The sequence below is a fragment of the Anoplopoma fimbria genome, chromosome 22 (assembly GCF_027596085.1).
Source record: "Anoplopoma fimbria isolate UVic2021 breed Golden Eagle Sablefish chromosome 22, Afim_UVic_2022, whole genome shotgun sequence".
Classification (NCBI taxonomy): Eukaryota; Metazoa; Chordata; class Actinopteri; order Perciformes; family Anoplopomatidae; genus Anoplopoma; species Anoplopoma fimbria.
Genome location: NC_072470.1, coordinates 7,560,909 through 7,583,057, shown reverse-complemented (window position 1 = coordinate 7,583,057; position 22,149 = coordinate 7,560,909). Strand labels below are relative to the sequence as shown.

The window sequence follows — 22,149 nt, the reverse complement described above, 5'->3', positions numbered from 1 at the left end:
CTTATGTCTTAATTTCTTTATTTTTGGGTGGTTAGAATTTTTTTTTATAAATCCTGCCAATGACACGTGATGATACATTTTTCAGTTGTAGACACTTATGACTACATACAGACTCCCAAATGTATGACTTTATAATCTCAGAGAATATTCATATTTTTTATCATAAATTTTGGTAGTTCGTGCTAGTATATTTACCACTCCAATATCAGAGAATATCCAAGGCTCTTTCTTTGGTAATTAACAACTTTAATCTTTGAATCTCTAATTTTTTTTTCGGGATATAGCCCCCTTCCCCCAGCTCCACATTCATTGTTTTTTTTCCTGCAATGTCCTTAATACACTGTCGTCAGTAGATAACACAGCCAAAGAGACAGGTGTGATTATCAGCCAGGGTCATATGTGTGGTTTCCTCTGTAGGACAGATGTTAAGATTCAGCAGGCGTTAAGCTGATCAGAGCTTAGTAAAGCTAAATGATGACAGTGGCATAAGAGGGGAAGATGCTTCCCCCGAGGCACTGTTCTAATAACACAGATCATTTACCGTGTGTGTGTGCGTGTGTCTCTTTGCACACGCATCTCTCCCTCCAGAGCTCCAAGCAGACGAGTGGGTGCGTCAGCGTCCCGAAGAGGGCGCGGAGGAGGCGGCCCGGTGTCAAGAGACGCCAGCCGGGGAGGACGACAGCGACACAGACCTCACCTACGGAGAGGTGGAGCAACGGCTGGACCTGCTGCAGCAGCACCTCAACAGGTGTGGGCAAGAAGTAGCATGTTGGTCGTAAAAACAAAATTCTTAGACCGTGCATAGTTCTCTTTGCTTCACTTACATCCAGGTACACATGCAGTATTAGGATCATGTTTGCCGATACGCCCTCTAATTGTGAGGATGGAGAAGCTGATGATCCGTGGCCTCATTCATTTAATCCCTTCTCTGGCTTTATCTTAAATCCCATCATATCATTGTTTCAAAGGATATGAGGAAAATCATGTGGCAATTCAATGTGGTATCCACACCTTTTTATAGAGATACACCAATTTACACCTTTTTAAAGTGTGCCTCCAGATGTTGGGGACTACTACAGCATACGTGAAAAAGGTATTGTAAAGCCTTTGGTTGGGTCCGAGGACTTTTGTAGTTTGAAAATGAAAGGAATCTGTAGCTGTAAAGTGAGAAAAGAAGTGAGTTCACCAGACCTCTCTGCTCATCTCTGCTGCTGACTAGAGGCTCCGGGCCTAATTAGCCACTACTATACTACCATCTATACCACCATATCTGATTGAACTGTCGACGGACGAGTGAAATTTTTGGGTAATGTAGGCGCTAGGTTCCAACCAGGAAGAAGAATGCAGGAATTATAAATACCAGATATCTATGGTTCTGCTGCTTCAATTTCAGCCTTTTTTTGTTTAAAATCTCCATGAGTATGAGATTTCAAAACCGTGGAGCTCTTTAGAATTGTATTATCAAATAATCAGGATACAATTAATGGAATTTAATATCTAGTCTATTTCTCAGACTTGGAGATCTGTTCCTTTTAGAAATGACTCTTGGCATATAGATAGCAGAACTAAAGACACCTTCGGGCTCAGTTTACCATTATAGGCCTTTTATTTGTCTTTCTTTTTAATTTCAACAAAGTCAGCTTTCAGATCTTTCAGTACAAGCCCCCGTGATTCTGCCTGTAATTGGCTGAATACTTGCACAGAGTAATTTTGGGCCAGGCACCCATGTGAGCAGCTCGTGTGATTCTGGGCTGGTGCACTGATACAGATGAGGGGGAGACAGTTAGGCAGCGGCTGACTATTTATAGCAGGAAGCCACGGGATGCAGACGCACTGCAAAGTCTGTTGACGTCATCCTTTGAGGTCGGGATGGCAGATGACATGGTGAAGTTTTGGTGGAATTATGGGGGACAAGGAGAGAATGGTGTTCTCCTCCACCGCTTCCCTCAAGGGCGTTAAAGATAAATGCATCAATCTGCTGCACTTTGAGGGTAAAATCAAGAGGCTAGATCTTTGAATAACATTAGTGAAGTCTAACTGTCAGTACATATACTCAAGTACTGTACTTATAACATTATGAGGTACTTATATTTAACTTGAGTATTTCCATTCTGTGTAACTCTATACTTTTTCTCCACTACCTTTCAGAGGGAAATATTATACTTTTTACTGCATTACATGTATTTGAGAATATTCGTTACTTTGCAGATTCTTAATGCAAAATATTAAGCAAATAATGAATTAAATCATAGTATAGTATGTCGAAAAAAGTCATACAAAAAAAGTCATAGTATAGTGTGTCAAATAAAAGTCATAGTATATAGCATGTTGAAAAAAATGAAAAAGAAGTCATACTATAGTGTCATGGGTGTGGCGTGGACCCAAAAGCAGTACGACTGAGTACTTTTCAGAAGCTTTATTGAAAGCTGAGCACACATCAGACAGACAGGCAGGATATGACTCAAAAAAGTTTTGAAAAAATGTCATACTATAGCATGTCGAATAAAGTAACACTATAGTTTGCTGGAAAAAAAGAAAAATAAGTCATACTATAGTATGTCAATAAAATTGAAAAAAAAGTCATACTATAGCATACTAAAGCTTGAAAACTTGAGGACTCAGTCAAATAAGCGAGTCCTTGCAGGCTCTTTTGTCCTTTTTTTTCAACTTTTTGTGACACAATATATTATTACGTTTTTCGACATACTGCACTTTGACCTTTTTCTCTACTTTTCTCAACATACTGTTCTATGACTTTTTGGACTTTTTTCGACACACTATATTTTTTCCGACGTACTATGACTTTTCCTATTATTCTATGACTTTTTTTGACATACTACACAATGACTTTATTTCAAATGTTTTCGACATACTATACTATGACTTCTTTCGACATTCTATGTTGTAACTTTTTTCACCTTATTTCGAAATGCTATCCTGTGATTCAGTTGTCGAATAGCTCAGGTTGCTGTAGTGATGAAGTGATGAAGTCAAAACCTCAATCAAACACAAGTCAAGCCTCTCAGATCAAATAGCTCAGGGTGATGGATGACTGGTTGGAAAACATGAGGTTATTGGTTCAATCCTGAGCTGCAGTTCATTTTTAAGACCAACAAACCAAGTTAAGGAAACAAAATCTACATCAAAAAGGGGTAAAATATCTCATTATAAATAGATGAGAGACTGGTTTGAATCCCAAAGGTTGTTATTTGAAATGTCACTTTATTAAGAATTTTAGAAACAAAACCCCAAGTGATGATAACAAAACTGTACCAAAAGAACAATCAAACCTGTCAGCCAGAATAGCTCAAAGAGATAGATGCTTCTCTTTAGAAGGTTTGAGGTTGTTGGTTCAATACTCATGAGATGATATGAACTTTTAGGACCAACACCCCAAGTGATGAAGTCAAAATCCCAACCAAACATTTGATACACCTCTCAGATTGAATAGCTCAGAGTGATGGTAGACTGGTTAGAATCCACGAGGTTGTGGGTTCAATCCTTTATATTTCCATTTTTATGGCATAATATACTTTCAATTCCTTATGCCTTTTTTTAAAGCATGCTATATTATAACCTTTTATGGCATTCTATAGTATGACTTCTAATGATTTGCAATGGATTTTTAGGATCAACACCCCAAGTGATGAAGTCAAAACCTCAATCAAACACAAGTCAAGCCTCTCAGATCAAATAGCTCAGTGTAATAGATCACTGGTTGGAATCTCTGAGGTTGTGTGTTCGAATCTTGCAAGGTGCTTTGACTTTTAAAGTCTTACGACCCAAAGAGAAAAAAATCAAAACTTCTAAGAAATAAGCGCAGAGACAAGTCAAGAGTGTCGGGGCCGATGGGTGAGGGCGATAGGAGAGGGGCTGGGATGCCGGAGGTTGTGGGTTTGAGTCTTGCGTCGGGCCAGGGTGTTTTAAGGTCTGACAAGCAATGGCAATGCCAAATATACCAGGACAGGGTTAAGGAGTGTGAGGACGAGCGGCTCAGGTGGATGGGCAAAGGGTTGACATCCCGTAGATTGTGGGTTCGATCCTTATGCGGGCAACAAGTTTTCAGGGCCGACTTGCAATGAAGAGGTTAAATATACCAAAACACAGTTAAAGAGTGTGAGGAAGAATGGCTCAGGTGTATGGGCGACGGCTGACATCCCGTAGATTGTGGGTTCGATTCTTATGCGCGGTAAGTTTTGAGATCCGACTTGCAAGGACAAGGTTAAATACCCGCAGAGAAGAAGTCTAGATGTGAGTGAGGCTGTAGCACAGTGGGTAGGGTTCCCCTCATAGGGAGCTGTCAGCTGAGTTGACGGTGCTGCCTGACGAAGCTGAACGCAGGTTCGATTCCCCCACTGGCAGTCTCGAGTGCAATCACCGCGGAGGTGATGGTGGGGGCATATTCCCCACTGTTGTTTCAGAGAGATATAAGTAGGGGGTTATGGAGAAGATCATAAGAACCAGCTGATATTTAATTGAATAGTGTAGCGAGAGGAGGAGTCAGGAAGGGGTGGAGTCAGTGGAAGGCAGGGGGCGATAGAGAGTAGAAGGCAGGGACATAGAGAGTGGGAGTGGAAGATAGATAGAGAGTGATAGGGGGCGATAGAGAGCATAGACATCATATAGGTAGACGCCTCCTTCACTGCTTCAGCCCGTTGCCTCGACCAAACGCGGCGCCGCCATATTGGTACGGGAGCTCTCTGAAGCCAGAGGTCTGTCAGACGTGTCAAACAAGCGCAAGTTGCCAGGAGCTGCGGTTTATCTGGATAAAAATCACGATAACCTTTTACATTTCGCAACCAATTTCATGGAGTATTCAAGGGTTTATGCTCTACGTGAAGTGTGTGAAAAAGATTTGCCTCTACGTTACTTTGAATCTCGCTAGTTAAATCGCCAGTCATAAATGTGCATGGGTCTATGATAAACGCTCACTTTTCTTGCACAGCCCGTGCACTTTGAAAATACTGAGAAGATCTATAAACTATCGAAATAGTGCTTCTTTAGTTACTACGTATTGACCATCATTAAGAGAAAGAGCATACATCAAATAGTGAGAAACTGGCAGTCAGTGTGTTTTTCATAGTTTAATAGTTCCTTTTCAAGTATGTGCATTAAGAAACCTTGAACAGTGCAATTGGCAATACACATTTATTTCACAAATCAACATTACCAAAAAAAGCTATATATTTCTATAGCAGTAAAAATATACACATCTCAATATATACATACACATCTCAATAGTTGAACTGTAATATAAATAACATAGCATATATATAATACAATATAATATAATGACTCAGTATAATGTGCAATGGAATAACATATATATGATATATATAATATGTGAAACAATATAATATATTTTAGGTATAGGTATATATATTCATATTATATAATATATATATATATATTTGTACATTTGTACATTTGTACAATTTGACATAATATACAATCATTCTCATAACATTTTCACATCTATGCAGTGCAATTGACACAATATATAATTTCACACAATATATGATATAATATAATAATTGAATCTAGGCTAGAACCCTTTAAATGTGCAGATAGCACAGAGTAATTAGTAAGTGACTGAAAGAGTATGAATGTCATTATGAAAACACCAATAGGCTAATGTGTTTATTTCCAGGCAAGGCCATATGAATGCAAATATGTAATCTTGTCGTGGCTGTAGACAAAAGCCAACAATCATTGTCTTAATAGCTCTAGCTTAAAGATGCACAAAAGCCAGGAACCATGACTGATTGCTCTAAACAGGTGCCCATAAACACCTGCCAACAAAGGTACCTGGCTATTGTGTGTCTTGAAGCTAGAGCTATCAGACTATGATTGTTGGCTTTTGTCTGTGCCAGATGCTATTCAAACTATGAATGGGGGCATATTACAGACGTTGTCAGGTATTTGGAGTTTAAGTTTGATATATGAAATTCAGACAAGCCAAGCATTTGAACACATTATTGCAGTTGTATTTCTTTGGTTACAGCCCTAAGATATACATGACATTCAAAGTTTAATTTCAATGTTACCTGAGTATAAGTCAAGCCTCTCTTGCAGCTCTTCATTTATGAGGTTCTTCCCCCTGAGGTCCTCCAGAAGACAACGCACTGTTTTCTTCGCACTCTGCTCTCGGGCCTTTGAGTTCCTCATCTCTTTCTCAAGACTCTCCACCCTAGCCAGGGCTTCATTGAGTCTAGTCTTGAGAAGAGTGGGAGATGGAGGCAATGCATAAGTGTGTTCCTAGTAAAAAAGGACAAAACAGTAGTGAGTAATGTTTATGATGCCATGATGCTCACTGCTGTTTTGGGGCATAGCTAGTGTAAATACTCACAAGGTAGTTAGGTGAAGGTTCAGTGACTTGTAATGATTGTAAAGAACAGTCAATTACAAGGCTCGCTTCAGCCTTCCTTGAGGCTTGTGTAGTCCTGGCTGCCACTTTCTAAAACAGAAGAACAAAATACTTGAACAGGTGTATCTCATTCTCAATCATTCCAAATGAACACACACACACACACACACACACACAATAAAACCATTTTCAGCAAGCTTAGTGATGCACTTACTCTTTTGAGATGTGTTGGGAAACTGAACACAGATGGTTTAGTTCCATCCCTGAGCCTGACATTTTGGCCTGTCCGGTCAAAATCCTCCGGCTGAAAGTGCTGGCTACAGAGCATTGACCTCTCATTGGCAGAAAAGTCTTCCCTTTTCACAGCCACTTCCCACTGTCTCCTCAACTGCTTCTCTTTGGGAAACCTTAAAATTGCGAGAAAGGTTAGCTAGCCAGTCAGTCAGATTCATAATACAGATGTATCTTTAAAAAACAACAACATTTAAATAGAAATAACGTTTAAAACGTCAATTTCGGCCGGCGACTGACTGCAGGTGCATCTCACAGGTGCATGTAGAGTATCGTGACATTTTTTCCGTAGTTTCATTCATTACGTGACATCTTCATATATTGTAGAACCATTACATATACAGTGGCATGTTTTGAGCCTTTTTTTGTTTTAATCTAGTCTCTTTTTTAAATACATCACAGAGAGAAATTAAGGCCAGTCGCTCAGCCGAAACGCAGCTTTCCGTCGCGACCATAAATGCTATATAATCACATTATACATACATTGTAATTACTCACAAGCAAGTAGTGGTAGATTATATATATATATACTGTATATCCTATATTTCTTGACAATATTATCTCCTGTTGACGAACGATAGAATAAGGCTTTGCTCACCATGTCCGTTTCACGTTAGACTAGCTATAGTCTGATTCTGGTGGCAACTTAGCTGTCTCAACAGCTCTTAGCTCTCAACATAACACATGATCTACGTGACATGACTGAATTTTACAATTACAAATAGAAACAATTGTTTAGTCTTACTTGTGAAAGGTAATTCCTTGCGATCTTGTTTGAATCGTCCTGACGGTTCTTCACTCCGAAGACGAAATAACTCCCGTACCAAGATGGCGCCGACGATTTATGCCGCCCAAGGCCGAAGGAGGCGTCTACCTATATGATGTCTATGATAGAGAGTGGTAGTGGAAGATAGAGAGTGATAGGGGGCGATAGAGAGTGGCAGGGGGCGATGGAGAGAGAGAGAGAAGAATTATACATATTTAAGACACTTAGCTTTATAGCGAAATGATGCTGGCAGCTGCTATTACTTACTTACTTAAAAAAAAATTAAAAAGTCATACTATAGCATGTCGAATAAAGTAAGACTGTAGTTTGCCGAAAAAAGTAAAAAAAAAGGTTAAACTATAGTATGTCGAAAAAGTCATAGTATGGTATGTCCAAAACTGTCATAGCATAGTATGTCGAAAAAAAGGTCATACTTTAGTATGTCGAAAAAAGTCAAAAAAAGGTCAAATTGAAAAAAAGTCATACTATAATATGTCGAAAAAAGTCAAAAAAAAGGTTATACTATAGTATGTCGAAAAAGTCATAGTATGGTATGTCAAAAACTGTCATAGCATAGTATGTCGAAAAAAAGGTCATACTACAGTATGTCGAAAAAAGTCAAAAAAAAAGGTTATACTATAGTATGTCGAAAAAAGTCGAAAAAAAGGTTATACTATAGTATGTCGAAAAAAGTCAAAAAAAAAGGCTATACTATAGTATGTGGAAAAAGTCATTGTTTGGTATGTCCAAAACTGTCATAGCATAGTATGTCGAAAAAAATTGAAAAAAAGTCATACTATAGTATGTCGAAAAAAGTAAAAAAAAAGGTTATACTATAGTATGTCGAAAAAAGTCAAAAAAAAGGTTATACTATAGTATGTCGAAAAAGTCATAGTATGGTATGTCCAAAACTGTCATAGCATAGTATGTCGAAAAAAATTGAAAAAAAAGTCATACTATAGTATGTCGAAAAAAGTCAAAAAAAAAGGTTATACTGTAGTATGTCGAAAAAAGTCAAAAAAAAGGTTATACTATAGTATGTCGAAAAAGTCATAGTATGGTATGTCCAAAACTGTCATAGCATAGTATGTCGAAAAAAATTGAAAAAAAAGTCATACTATAGTATGTCGAAAAAAGTCAAAAAAAAGGTTATACTGTAGTATGTCGAAAAAAGTCAAAAAAAAGGTTATACTATAGTATGTCGAAAAAGTCATAGTATGGTATGTCCAAAACTGTCATAGCATAGTATGTCGAAAAAAATTGAAAAAAAAGTCATACTATAGTATGTCGAAAAAAGTCAAAAAAAAGGTTATACTGTAGTATGTCGAAAAAAGTTAAAAAAAAAAGGTTATACTATAGTATTTCGAAAAAGTCATTGTTTGGTATGTCCAAAACTGTCATAGCATAGTATGTCGAAAAAAATTGAAAAAAAAGTCATACTATAGTATGTCGAAAAAAGTCAAAAAAAAGGTTATACTGTAGCATGTCGAAAAAAGTCAAATAAAAGGTTATACTGTAGTATTTCGAAAAAGTCATAGTATGGTATGTCCAAAACTGTCATAGCATAGTATGTCGAAAAAAGTCAAAAAAAAGGTTATACTGTAGTATGTCGAAAAAAGTCAAAAAAAAGGTTATACTATAGTATGTCGAAAAAGTCATAGTATGGTATGTCCAAAACTGTCATAGCATAGTATGTCGAAAAAAATTGAAAAAAAAGTCATACTATAGTATGTCGAAAAAAGTAAAAAAAAAAAAAAAGGTTATACTATAGTATGTCGAAAAAAAGTCAAAAAAAAAAAGGTTATACTATAGTATGTGGAAAAAGTCATTGTTTGGTATGTCCAAAACTGTCATAGCATAGTATGTCGAAAAAAATTGAAAAGAAAGTCATACTATAGTATGTCGAAAAAAGTCAAAAAAAAGGTTATACTATAGTATGTCGAAAAAAGTCAAAAAAAAGGTTATACTATAGTATGTCGAAAAAGTCATAGTATGGTATGTCCAAAACTGTCATAGCATAGTATGTCGAAAAAAATTGAAAAAAAAAAAGTCATACTATAGTATGTCGAAAAAAAAAACTTCAAAAAAAAAAGGTTATACTATAGTATGTCGAAAAAGTCAAAAAAAAAAAAGGTTATACTATAGTATGTGGAAAAAGTCATTGTTTGGTATGTCCAAAACTGTCATAGCATAGTATGTCGAAAAAAATTGAAAAAAAGTCATACTATAGTATGTCGAAAAAAGTCAAAAAAAAGGTTATACTATAGTATGTCGAAAAAAGTAAAAAAAAAAGGTTATACTATAGTATGTCGAAAAAGTCATAGTATGGTATGTCCAAAACGGTCATAGCATAGTATGTCGAAAAAAATTGAAAAAAAAGTCATACTATAGTATGTCGAAAAAAGTCAAAAAAAAGGTTATACTATAGTATGTCGAAAAAGTCATAAAAAAACTGTCATAGCATAGTATGTCGAAAAAATTGAAAAAAAAGTCATACTATAGGTTATACTGTAGTATGTCGAAAAAAGTCAAAAAAAAAAAAGGTTATACTATAGTATGTCGAAAAAAGTCATAGTATGGTATGTCCAAAACTGTCATAGCATAGTATGTCGAAAAAAATTGAAAAAAAAAAAAGTCATACTATAGTATGTCGAAAAAAGTCAAAAAAAAGGTTATACTGTAGTATGTCGAAAAAAGTCAAAAAAAAGGTTATACTATAGTATGTCGAAAAAGTCATAGTATGGTATGTCCAAAACTGTCATAGCATAGTATGTCGAAAAAAATTGAAAAAAAAGTCATACTATAGTATGTCGAAAAAAGTCAAAAAAAGGTTATACTGTAGTATGTCGAAAAAAGTCAAAAAAAAGGTTATACTATAGTATGTCGAAAAAGTCATAGTATGGTATGTCCAAAACTGTCATAGCATAGTATGTCGAAAAAAATTGAAAAAAAGTCATACTATAGTATGTCGAAAAAGTCAAAAAAAAGGTTATACTATAGTATGTCGAAAAAAGTCAAAAAAAAGGTTATACTATAGTATGTGGAAAAAGTCATTGTTTGGTATGTCCAAAACTGTCATAGCATAGTATGTCGAAAAAAATTGAAAAAAAAGTCATACTATAGTATGTCGAAAAAAGTCAAAAAAAGGTTATACTATAGTATGTCGAAAAAGTCAAAAAAAAAAAAAGTCATACTATAGTATGTCGAAAAAGTCATAGTATGGTATGTCCAAAACTGTCATAGCATAGTATGTCGAAAAAAATTGAAAAAAAAAAGTCATACTATAGTATGTCGAAAAAAGTCAAAAAAAAGGTTATACTATAGTATGTCGAAAAAAGTCAAAAAAAGGGTTATACTATAGTATGTCGAAAAAGTCATAGTATGGTATGTCCAAAACTGTCATAGCATAGTATGTCGAAAAAAATTGAAAAAAAAGTCATACTATAGTATGTCGAAAAAAGTCAAAAAAAGGTTATACTATAGTATGTCGAAAAAAGTCAAAAAAAAAGGTTATACTATAGTATGTCGAAAAAGTCATAGTATGGTATGTCCAAAACTGTCATAGCATAGTATGTCGAAAAAAATTGAAAAAAAAGTCATACTATAGTATGTCGAAAAAAGTCAAAAAAAAAGGTTATACTATAGTATGTCGAAAAAAGTCAAAAAAAAAAGGTTATACTATAGTATGTCGAAAAAGTCATAGTATGGTATGTCCAAAACTGTCATAGCATAGTATGTCGAAAAAAATTGAAAAAAAAAAAAGTCATACTATAGTATGTCGAAAAAGTCAAAAAAAGGTTATACTGTAGTATGTCGAAAAAAGTCAAAAAAAGGTTATACTATAGTATGTCGAAAAAGTCATAGTATGGTATGTGAAAAACTGTCATAGCATAGTATGTCGAAAAAAATTGAAAAAAAATACTATAGTATGTCGAAAAAAAGTCAAAAAAAAGGTTATACTATAGTATGTCGAAAAAAGTCAAAAAAAAGGTTATACTATAGTATGTCGAAAAAGTCATAGTATGGTATGTCCAAAACTGTCATAGCATAGTATGTCGAAAAAAATTGAAAAAAAAAAGTCATACTATAGTATGTCGAAAAAAGTCAAAAAAAGGTTATACTATAGTATGTCGAAAAAAGTAAAAAAAAAAAGGTTATACTATAGTATGTCGAAAAAGTCATTGTTTGGTATGTCCAAAACTGTCATAGCATAGTATGTCGAAAAAAATTGAAAAAAAGTCATACTATAGTATGTCGAAAAAAAAAAAAAAAAGGTTATACTATAGTATGTCGAAAAAAGTCAAAAAAAGGTTATACTATAGTATGTCGAAAAAGTCATAGTATGGTATGTCCAAAACTGTCATAGCATAGTATGTCGAAAAAAATTGAAAAAAAAAAGTCATACTATAGTATGTCGAAAAAAAGTCAAAAAAAGGTTATACTATAGTATGTCGAAAAAAAGTCAAAAAAAGGTTATACTATAGTATGTGGAAAAAGTCATTGTTTGGTATGTCCAAAACTGTCATAGCATAGTATGTCGAAAAAAATTGAAAAAAAAGTCATACTATAGTATGTCGAAAAAAGTCAAAAAAAGGTTATACTATAGTATGTCGAAAAAAGTCAAAAAAAAAAAGGTTATACTATAGTATGTCGAAAAAGTCATAGTATGGTATGTCCAAAACTGTCATAGCATAGTATGTCGAAAAAAATTGAAAAAAAAGTCATACTATAGTATGTCGAAAAAAAAAAAAAAAAGGTTATACTATAGTATGTCGAAAAAGTCAAAAAAAAGGTTATACTATAGTATGTCGAAAAAAAAAATCAAAAAAACTGTTATACATAGTATGTCGAAAAAAAAAAAAAAAGTTATACTATAGTATGTCGAAAAAATAGTCATTGTACTTGGTATGTCCAAAACTGTCATAAAAGCATAGTATGTCGAAAAAAAGTTGAAAAAAACTGTCATACTATAGTATGTCGAAAAAAAGTCAAAAAAAGGTTATACTATAGTATGTCGAAAAAGTCAAAAAAAAGGTTATACTATAGTATGTCGAAAAAAGTCAAATAAAAGGTTATACTATAGTATTTCGAAAAAGTCATAGTATGGTATGTCCAAAACTGTCATAGCATAGTATGTCGAAAAAAAATTGAAAAAAAAAGTCATACTATAGTATGTCGAAAAAAGTCAAAAAAAGGTTATACTATAGTATGTCGAAAAAGTCATAGTATGGTATGTCCAAAACTGTCATAGCATAGTATGTCGAAAAAATAGTTGAAAAAAACTGTCATACTATAGTATGTCGAAAAAAAAAAAAAAGTTATACTGTAGTATGTCGAAAAAGTCAAAAAAAAAAAGTTATACTATAGTATGTCGAAAAAGTCAAAAAAAGGTTATACTATAGTATGTCGAAAAAGTCATAGTATGGTATGTCCAAAACTGTCATAGCATAGTATGTCGAAAAAAATTGAAAAAAAAGTCATACTATAGTATGTCGAAAAAAGTCAAAAAAAAGGTTATACTGTAGTATGTCGAAAAAAGTCAAAAAAAGGTTATACTATAGTATGTCGAAAAAGTCATAGTATGGTATGTCCAAAACTGTCATAGCATAGTATGTCGAAAAAAATTGAAAAAAAAGTCATACTATAGTATGTCGAAAAAAGTCAAAAAAAGGTTATACTATAGTATGTCGAAAAAAAGTCAAAAAAAGGTTATACTATAGTATGTGGAAAAAGTCATTGTTTGGTATGTCCAAAACTGTCATAGCATAGTATGTCGAAAAAAATTGAAAAAAAGTCATACTATAGTATGTCGAAAAAAGTCAAAAAAATACTATAGGTTATACTGTAAAAAAAGTCAAAAAAAAGGTTATACTGTAGTATGTCGAAAAAAGTCAAAAAAAAGGTTATACTATAGTATGTCGAAAAAGTCATAGTATGGTATGTCCAAAACTGTCATAGCATAGTATGTCGAAAAAAATTGAAAAAAAAGTCATACTATAGTATGTCGAAAAAAGTCAAAAAAAGGTTCATACTATAGTATGTCGAAAAAAGTCAAAAAAAAGGTTATACTATAGTATGTCGAAAAAGTCATAGTATGGTATGTCCAAAACTGTCATAGCATAGTATGTCGAAAAAAATTGAAAAAAAAAAGTCATACTATAGTATGTCGAAAAAAGTCAAAAAAAGGTTATACTATAGTATGTCGAAAAAAGTCAAAAAAAAGGTTATACTATAGTATGTGGAAAAAGTCATTGTTTGGTATGTCCAAAACTGTCATAGCATAGTATGTCGAAAAAAATTGAAAAAAAAGTATACTATAGTATGTCGAAAAAAGTCAAAAAAAAAAGGTTATACTATAGTATGTCGAAAAAAGTCATAAAAAAGGTTATACTGTAGTATGTCGAAAAAGTCATAGTATGGTATGTCCAAAACTGTCATAGCATAGTATGTCGAAAAAAATTGAAAAAAAAGTCATACTATAGTATGTCGAAAAAAGTCAAAAAAAAGGTTATACTATAGTATGTCGAAAAAAGTCAAAAAAAAAGGTTATACTATAGTATGTGGAAAAAGTCATTGTTTGGTATGTCCAAAACTGTCATAGCATAGTATGTCGAAAAAAATTGAAAAAAAAGTCATACTATAGTATGTCGAAAAAAAAAAAAGTTAAAAAAAAAGTCAAAAAAAGGTTATACTATAGTATGTCGAAAAAGTCAAAAAAAAGGTTATACTGTAGTATGTCGAAAAAGTCATAGTATGGTATGTCCAAAACTGTCATAGCATAGTATGTCGAAAAAAATTGAAAAAAAAGTCATACTATAGTATGTCGAAAAAATTCAAAAAAAGGTTATACTGTAGTATGTCGAAAAAAGTCAAAAAAAAGGTTATACTATAGTATTTCGAAAAAGTCATTGTTTGGTATGTCCAAAACTGTCATAGCATAGTATGTCGAAAAAAATTGAAAAAAAAGTCATACTATAGTATGTCGAAAAAAAGTCAAAAAAAAGGTTATACTGTAGTATGTCGAAAAAAGTCAAAAAAAGGTTATACTATAGTATGTCGAAAAAGTCAAAAAAAGTTATACTGTAGTATGTCGAAAAAAAAAAAAAAAAAAAAAAAGGTTATACTATAGTATTTCGAAAAAGTCATTGTTTGGTATGTCCAAAACTGTCATAGCATAGTATGTCGAAAAAAATTGAAAAAAAAGTCATACTATAGTATGTCGAAAAAAGTCAAAAAAAAGGTTATACTGTAGCATGTCGAAAAAAGTCAAATAAAAGGTTATACTGTAGTATGTCGAAAAAAGTCAAATAAAAGGTTATACTATAGTATTTCGAAAAAGTAAAATAAAAGGTTATACTCATAGTATAAATGTCCAAAACTGTCATAGCATAGTATGTCGAAAAAAAAAAAAAAAGTCATACTATAGTATGTCGAAAAAAGTCAAAAAAAAGGTTATACTATAGTATGTCGAAAAAGTCATAGTATGGTATGTCCAAAACTGTCATAGCATAGTATGTCGAAAAAAATTGAAAAAAAAGTCATACTATAGTATGTCGAAAAAAGTCAAAAAAAAGGTTATACTGTAGTATGTCGAAAAAAGTCAAAAAAAAGGTTATACTGTAGTATGTCGAAAAAGTCATAGTATGGTATGTCCAAAACTGTCATAGCATAGTATGTCGAAAAAAATTGAAAAAAAAGTCATACTATAGTATGTCGAAAAAAGTCAAAAAAAAGGTTATACTATAGTATGTCGAAAAAAGTCAAAAAAAAGGTTATACTATAGTATGTCGAAAAAGTCATAGTATGGTATGTCCAAAACGGTCATAGCATAGTATGTCGAAAAAAATTGAAAAAAAAGTCATACTATAGTATGTCGAAAAAAGTAACACTATAGTTTGCTGGAAAAAAAGAAAAATAAGTCATACTATAGTATGTCAATAAAATTGAAAAAAAAGTCATACTATAGCATACTAAAGCTTGAAAACTTGAGGACTCAGTCAAATAAGCGAGTCCTTGCAGGCTCTTTTGTCCTTTTTTTTCAACTTTTTGTGACACAATATATTATTACGTTTTTCGACATACTGCACTTTGACCTTTTTCTCTACTTTTCTCAACATACTGTTCTATGACTTTTTGGACTTTTTTCGACACACTATATTTTTTCCGACGTACTATGACTTTTCCTATTATTCTATGACTTTTTTTGACATACTACACAATGACTTTATTTCAAATGTTTTCGACATACTATACTATGACTTCTTTCGACATTCTATGTTGTAACTTTTTTTCACCTTATTTCGAAATGCTATCCTGTGATTCAGTTGTCGAATAGCTCAGGTTGATGTAGTGATGAAGTGATGAAGTCAAAACCTCAATCAAACACAAGTCAAGCCTCTCAGATCAAATAGCTCAGGGTGATGGATGACTGGTTGGAAAACATGAGGTTATTGGTTCAATCCTGAGCTGCAGTTCATTTTTAAGACCAACAAACCAAGTTAAGGAAACAAAATCTACATCAAAAAGGGGTAAAATATCTCATTATAAATAGATGAGAGACTGGTTTGAATCCCAAAGGTTGTTATTTGAAATGTCACTTTATTAAGAATTTTAGAAACAAAACCCCAAGTGATGATAACAAAACTGTACCAAAAGAACAATCAAACCTGTCAGCCAGAATAGCTCAAAGAGATAGATGCTTCTCTTTAGAAGGTTTGAGGTTGTTGGTTCAATACTCATGAGATGATATGAACTTTTAGGACCAACACCCCAAGTGATGAAGTCAAAATCCCAACCAAACATTTGATACACCTCTCAGATTGAATAGCTCAGAGTGATGGTAGACTGGTTAGAATCCACGAGGTTGTGGGTTCAATCCTTTATATTTCCATTTTTATGGCATAATATACTTTCAATTCCTTATGCCTTTTTTTAAAGCATGCTATATTATAACCTTTTATGGCATTCTATAGTATGACTTCTAATGATTTGCAATGGATTTTTAGGAGCAACACCCCAAGTGATGAAGTCAAAACCTCAATCAAACACAAGTCAAGCCTCTCAGATCAAATAGCTCAGTGTAATAGATCACTGGTTGGAATCTCTGAGGTTGTGTGTTCGAATCTTGCAAGGTGCTTTGACTTTTAAAGTCTTACGACCCAAAGAGAAAAAAATCAAAACTTCTAAGAAATAAGCGCAGAGACAAGTCAAGAGTGTCGGGGCCGATGGGTGAGGGCGATAGGAGAGGGGCTGGGATGCCGGAGGTTGTGGGTTTGAGTCTTGCGTCGGGCCAGGGTGTTTTAAGGTCTGACAAGCAATGGCAATGCCAAATATACCAGGACAGGGTTAAGGAGTGTGAGGACGAGCGGCTCAGGTGGATGGGCAAAGGGTTGACATTCCGTAGATTGTGGGTTCGATCCTTATGCGGGCAACAAGTTTTCAGGGCCGACTTGCAATGAAGAGGTTAAATATACCAAAACACAGTTAAAGAGTGTGAGGAAGAATGGCTCAGGTGTATGGGCGACGGCTGACATCCCGTAGATTGTGGGTTCGATTCTTATGCGCGGTAAGTTTTGAGATCCGACTTGCAAGGACAAGGTTAAATACCCGCAGAGAAGAAGTCTAGATGTGAGTGAGGCTGTAGCACAGTGGGTAGGGTTCCCCTCATAGGGAGCTGTCAGCTGAGTTGACGGTGCTGCCTGACGAAGCTGAACGCAGGTTCGATTCCCCCACTGGCAGTCTCGAGTGCAATCACCGCGGAGGTGATGGTGGGGGCATATTCCCCACTGTTGTTTCAGAGAGATATAAGTAGGGGGTTATGGAGAAGATCATAAGAACCAGCTGATATTTAATTGAATAGTGTAGCGAGAGGAGGAGTCAGGAAGGGGTGGAGTCAGTGGAAGGCAGGGGGCGATAGAGAGTAGAAGGCAGGGACATAGAGAGTGGGAGTGGAAGATAGATAGAGAGTGATAGGGGGCGATAGAGAGTGATAGGGGGCGATAGAGAGTGGCAGGGGGCGATGGAGAGAGAGAGAGAAGAATTATACATATTTAAGACACTTAGCTTTATAGCGAAATGATGCTGGCAGCTGCTATTACTTACTTACTTAAAAAAAATTAAAAAGTCATACTATAGCATGTCGAATAAAGTAAGACTGTAGTTTGCCGAAAAAAGTAAAAAAAAAAAGGTCAAATTGAAAAAAAGTCATACTATAATATGTCGAAAAAATACTATAGTATGTAAAAAAAAAAAAGGCTATACTATAGTATGTGGAAAAAGTCATTGTTTGGTATGTCCAAAACTGTCATAGCATAGTATGTCGAAAAAAATTGAAAAAAAGTCATACTATAGTATGTCGAAAAAAAAGTAAAAAAAAGGTTATACTATAGTATGTCGAAAAAGTCATAGTATGGTATGTCCAAAACTGTCATAGCATAGTATGTCGAAAAAAATTGAAAAAAAAGTCATACTATAGTATGTCGAAAAAAGTCAAAAAAAAGGTTATACTGTAGTATGTCGAAAAAAGTCAAAAAAAAGGTTATACTATAGTATGTCGAAAAAGTCATTGTTTGGTATGTCCAAAACTGTCATAGCATAGTATGTCGAAAAAAATTGAAAAAAAAGTCATACTATAGTATGTCGAAAAAAGTCAAAAAAAAAGGTTATACTGTAGCATGTCGAAAAAAGTCAAATAAAAGGTTATACTGTAGTATGTCGAAAAAAGTCAAATAAAAGGTTATACTATAGTATGTCGAAAAAGTCATAGTATGGTATGTCCAAAACTGTCATAGCATAGTATGTCGAAAAAAAAATGAAAAAAAAGTCATACTATAGTATGTCGAAAAAAGTCAAAAAAAGGTTATACTATAGTATGTCGAAAAAAGTCAAAAAAAAGGTTATACTATAGTATGTGGAAAAAGTCATTGTTTGGTATGTCCAAAACTGTCATAGCATAGTATGTCGAAAAAAATTGAAAAAAAGTCATACTATAGTATGTCGAAAAAAGTCAAAAAAAAGGTTATACTATAGTATGTCGAAAAAAGTCAAAAAAAGGTTATACTATAGTATGTCGAAAAAGTCATAGTATGGTATGTCCAAAACTGTCATAGCATAGTATGTCGAAAAAAATTGAAAAAAAGTCATACTATAGTATGTCGAAAAAAGTCAAAAAAAAGGTTATACTATAGTATGTCGAAAAAAGTCAAATAAAAGGTTATACTATAGTATGTGGAAAAAGTCATTGTTTGGTATGTCCAAAACTGTCATAGCATAGTATGTCGAAAAAAATTGAAAAAAAAGTCATACTATAGTATGTCGAAAAAAGTTAAAAAAAAGGTTATACTATAGTATGTCGAAAAAAGTCAAAAAAAAGGTTATACTATAGTATGTCGAAAAAGTCATAGTATGGTATGTCCAAAACTGTCATAGCATAGTATGTCGAAAAAAATTGAAAAAAAAGTCATACTATAGTATGTCGAAAAAAGTCAAAAAAAAAAAAGGTTATACTGTAGTATGTCGAAAAAAGTCAAAAAAAAAGGTTATACTATAGTATGTCGAAAAAGTCATAGTATGGTATGTCCAAAACTGTCATAGCATAGTATGTCGAAAAAAATTGAAAAAAAAGTCATACTATAGTATGTCGAAAAAAAAAAGTCAAAAAAAAGGTTATACTATAGTATGTCGAAAAAAGTCAAAAAAAAAGGTTATACTATAGTATGTCGAAAAAGTCATAGTATGGTATGTCCAAAACTGTCATAGCATAGTATGTCGAAAAAAGTCATACTATAGTATGTCGAAAAAAGTCAAAAAAAAGGTTATACTATAGTATGTCGAAAAAAGTCAAAAAAAAAGGTTATACTATAGTATGTCGAAAAAGTCATAGTATGGTATGTCCAAAACTGTCATAGCATAGTATGTCGAAAAAAAATTGAAAAAAAAGTCATACTATAGTATGTCGAAAAAAGTCAAAAAAAGGTTATACTATAGTATGTCTAAAAAAGTCAAAAAAAAAAGTTATACTATAGTATTTCAAAAAGTCATTGTTTGGTATGTCCAAAACTGTCATAGCATAGTATGTCGAAAAAATTGAAAAAAAAAAGTCATACTATAGTATGTCGAAAAAAAGTCAAAAAAAGGTTATACTATAGTATGTCGAAAAAAGTAAAAAAAAAGGTTATACTATAGTATGTCGAAAAAGTCATAGTATGGTATGTCCAAAACTGTCATAGCATAGTATGTCGAAAAAAATTGAAAAAAAAAAGTCATACTATAGTATGTCGAAAAAAGTCAAAAAAAAGGTTATACTATAGTATGTCGAAAAAAGTCAAAAAAAAGGTTATACTGTAGTTATAAAAAAAGGTTATACTATAGTATGTCGAAAAACATAGTATGGTATGTCCAAAACTGTCATAGCATAGTATGTCGAAAAAAATTGAAAAAAAAGTCATACTATAGTATGTCGAAAAAAAGTCAAAAAAAAGGTTATACTATAGTATGTCGAAAAAAGTCAAAAAAAAGGTTATACTATAGTATGTCGAAAAAGTCATTGTATGGTATGTCCAAAACTGTCATAGCATAGTATGTCGAAAAAAATTGAAAAAAAAGTCATACTATAGTATGTCGAAAAAAAAAAAAAAAAAAAGGTTATACTATAGTATGTCGAAAAAAGTCAAAAAAAGGTTATACTATAGTATGTCGAAAAAGTCATAGTATGGTATGTCCAAAACTGTCATAGCATAGTATGTCGAAAAAAATTGAAAAAAAAGTCATACTATAGTATGTCGAAAAAAGTCAAAAAAAGGTTATACTATAGTATGTCGAAAAAAGTCAAAAAAAAGGTTATACTATAGTATGTCGAAAAAGTCATAGTATGGTATGTCCAACTGTCATAGCATAGTATGTCGAAAAAAATTGAAAAAAAAGTCATACTATAGTATGTCGAAAAAAGTCAAAAAAAAGGTTATACTATAGTATGTCGAAAAAAGTCAAAAAAAAAAAGTTATACTATAGTATGTGGAAAAAGTCATTGTTTGGTATGTCCAAAACTGTCATAGCATAGTATGTCGAAAAAAATTGAAAAAAAAGTCATACTATAGTATGTCGAAAAAAGTCAAAAAAAGGTTATACTATAGTATGTCGAAAAAGTCAAAAAAAAGGTTATACTATAGTATGTCGAAAAAGTCATAGTATGGTATGTCCAAAACTGTCATAGCATAGTATGTCGAAAAAATTGAAAAAAAAAAAGTCATACTATAGTATGTCGAAAAAAAGTCAAAAAAAAGGTTATACTATAGTATGTCGAAAAAAGTCAAAAAAAGGTTATACTATAGTATGTCGAAAAAGTCATAGTATGGTATGTCCAAAACTGTCATAGCATAGTATGTCGAAAAAAATTGAAAAAAAAGTCATACTATAGTATGTCGAAAAAAGTCAAAAAAAGGTTATACTATAGTATGTCGAAAAAAGTCAAAAAAAAAAAGGTTATACTATAGTATGTCGAAAAAGTCATAGTATGGTATGTCCAAAACTGTCATAGCATAGTATGTCGAAAAAAAAAACCAGTGAAAAAAAAGTCATACTATAGTATGTCGAAAAAAGTAAAAAAAAAGGTTATACTATAGTATGTCGAAAAAAGTCAAAAAAAAAAGGTTATACTATAGTATGTCGAAAAAGTCATTGTTTGGTATGTCCAAAACTGTCATAGCATAGTATGTCGAAAAAAATTGAAAAAAAAGTCATACTATAGTATGTCGTCAAAAAAGTATGTCAAAAAAAGGTTATACTATAGTATGTCGAAAAAAAAAAAATCAAAAAAAAGGTTATACTATAGTATGTCGAAAAAGTCATAGTATGGTATGTCCAAAACTGTCATAGCATAGTATGTCGAAAAAAATTGAAAAAAAAGTCATACTATAGTATGTCGAAAAAAGTCAAAAAAAAGGTTATACTATAGTATGTCGAAAAAAGTCAAAAAAAAGGTTATACTATAGTATGTCGAAAAAGTCATAGTATGGTATGTCCAAAACTGTCATAGCATAGTATGTCGAAAAAAATTGAAAAAAAAAAGTCATACTATAGTATGTCGAAAAAAGTAAAAAAAAAGGTTATACTATAGTATGTCGAAAAAAGTCAAAAAAAAAAGGTTATACTATAGTATGTGGAAAAAGTCATTGTTTGGTATGTCCAAAACTGTCATAGCATAGTATGTCGAAAAAAATTGAAAAAAAAGTCATACTATAGTATGTCGAAAAAAAGTCAAAAAAAGGTTATACTATAGTATGTCGAAAAAAGTCAAAAAAAAAAAGGTTATACTATAGTATGTCGAAAAAGTCATAGTATGGTATGTCCAAAACTGTCATAGCATAGTATGTCGAAAAAAATTGAAAAAAAAGTCATACTATAGTATGTCGAAAAAAGTCAAAAAAAAGGTTATACTATAGTATGTCGAAAAAAGTAAAAAAAAAGGTTATACTATAGTATGTCGAAAAAGTCATAGTATGGTATGTCCAAAACTGTCATAGCATAGTATGTCGAAAAAAATTGAAAAAAAAGTCATACTATAGTATGTCGAAAAAAGTCAAAAAAAAGGTTATACTATAGTATGTCGAAAAAAGTCAAAAAAAAGGTTATACTATAGTATGTCGAAAAAGTCATAGTATGGTATGTCCAAAACTGTCATAGCATAGTATGTCGAAAAAAATTGAAAAAAAAGTCATACTATAGTATG

The 22,149-nt window shown here is 32.6% G+C and overlaps 1 protein-coding gene across 1 annotated transcript in view; it reads left to right on the top strand.

Annotated features, from left to right (window-relative positions):
* kcnh7 (potassium channel, voltage gated eag related subfamily H, member 7) overlaps nucleotides 1–22,149 on the top strand; it is a 102,279-nt gene that overhangs the window by 61,446 nt on the left and 18,684 nt on the right. Inside the window, exon 17 of the mRNA XM_054623452.1 lies at nucleotides 589–748. Coding sequence (XP_054479427.1) covers nucleotides 589–748 — 160 coding nt within the window. The remainder of the gene's footprint in view (nucleotides 1–588; nucleotides 749–22,149) is intronic.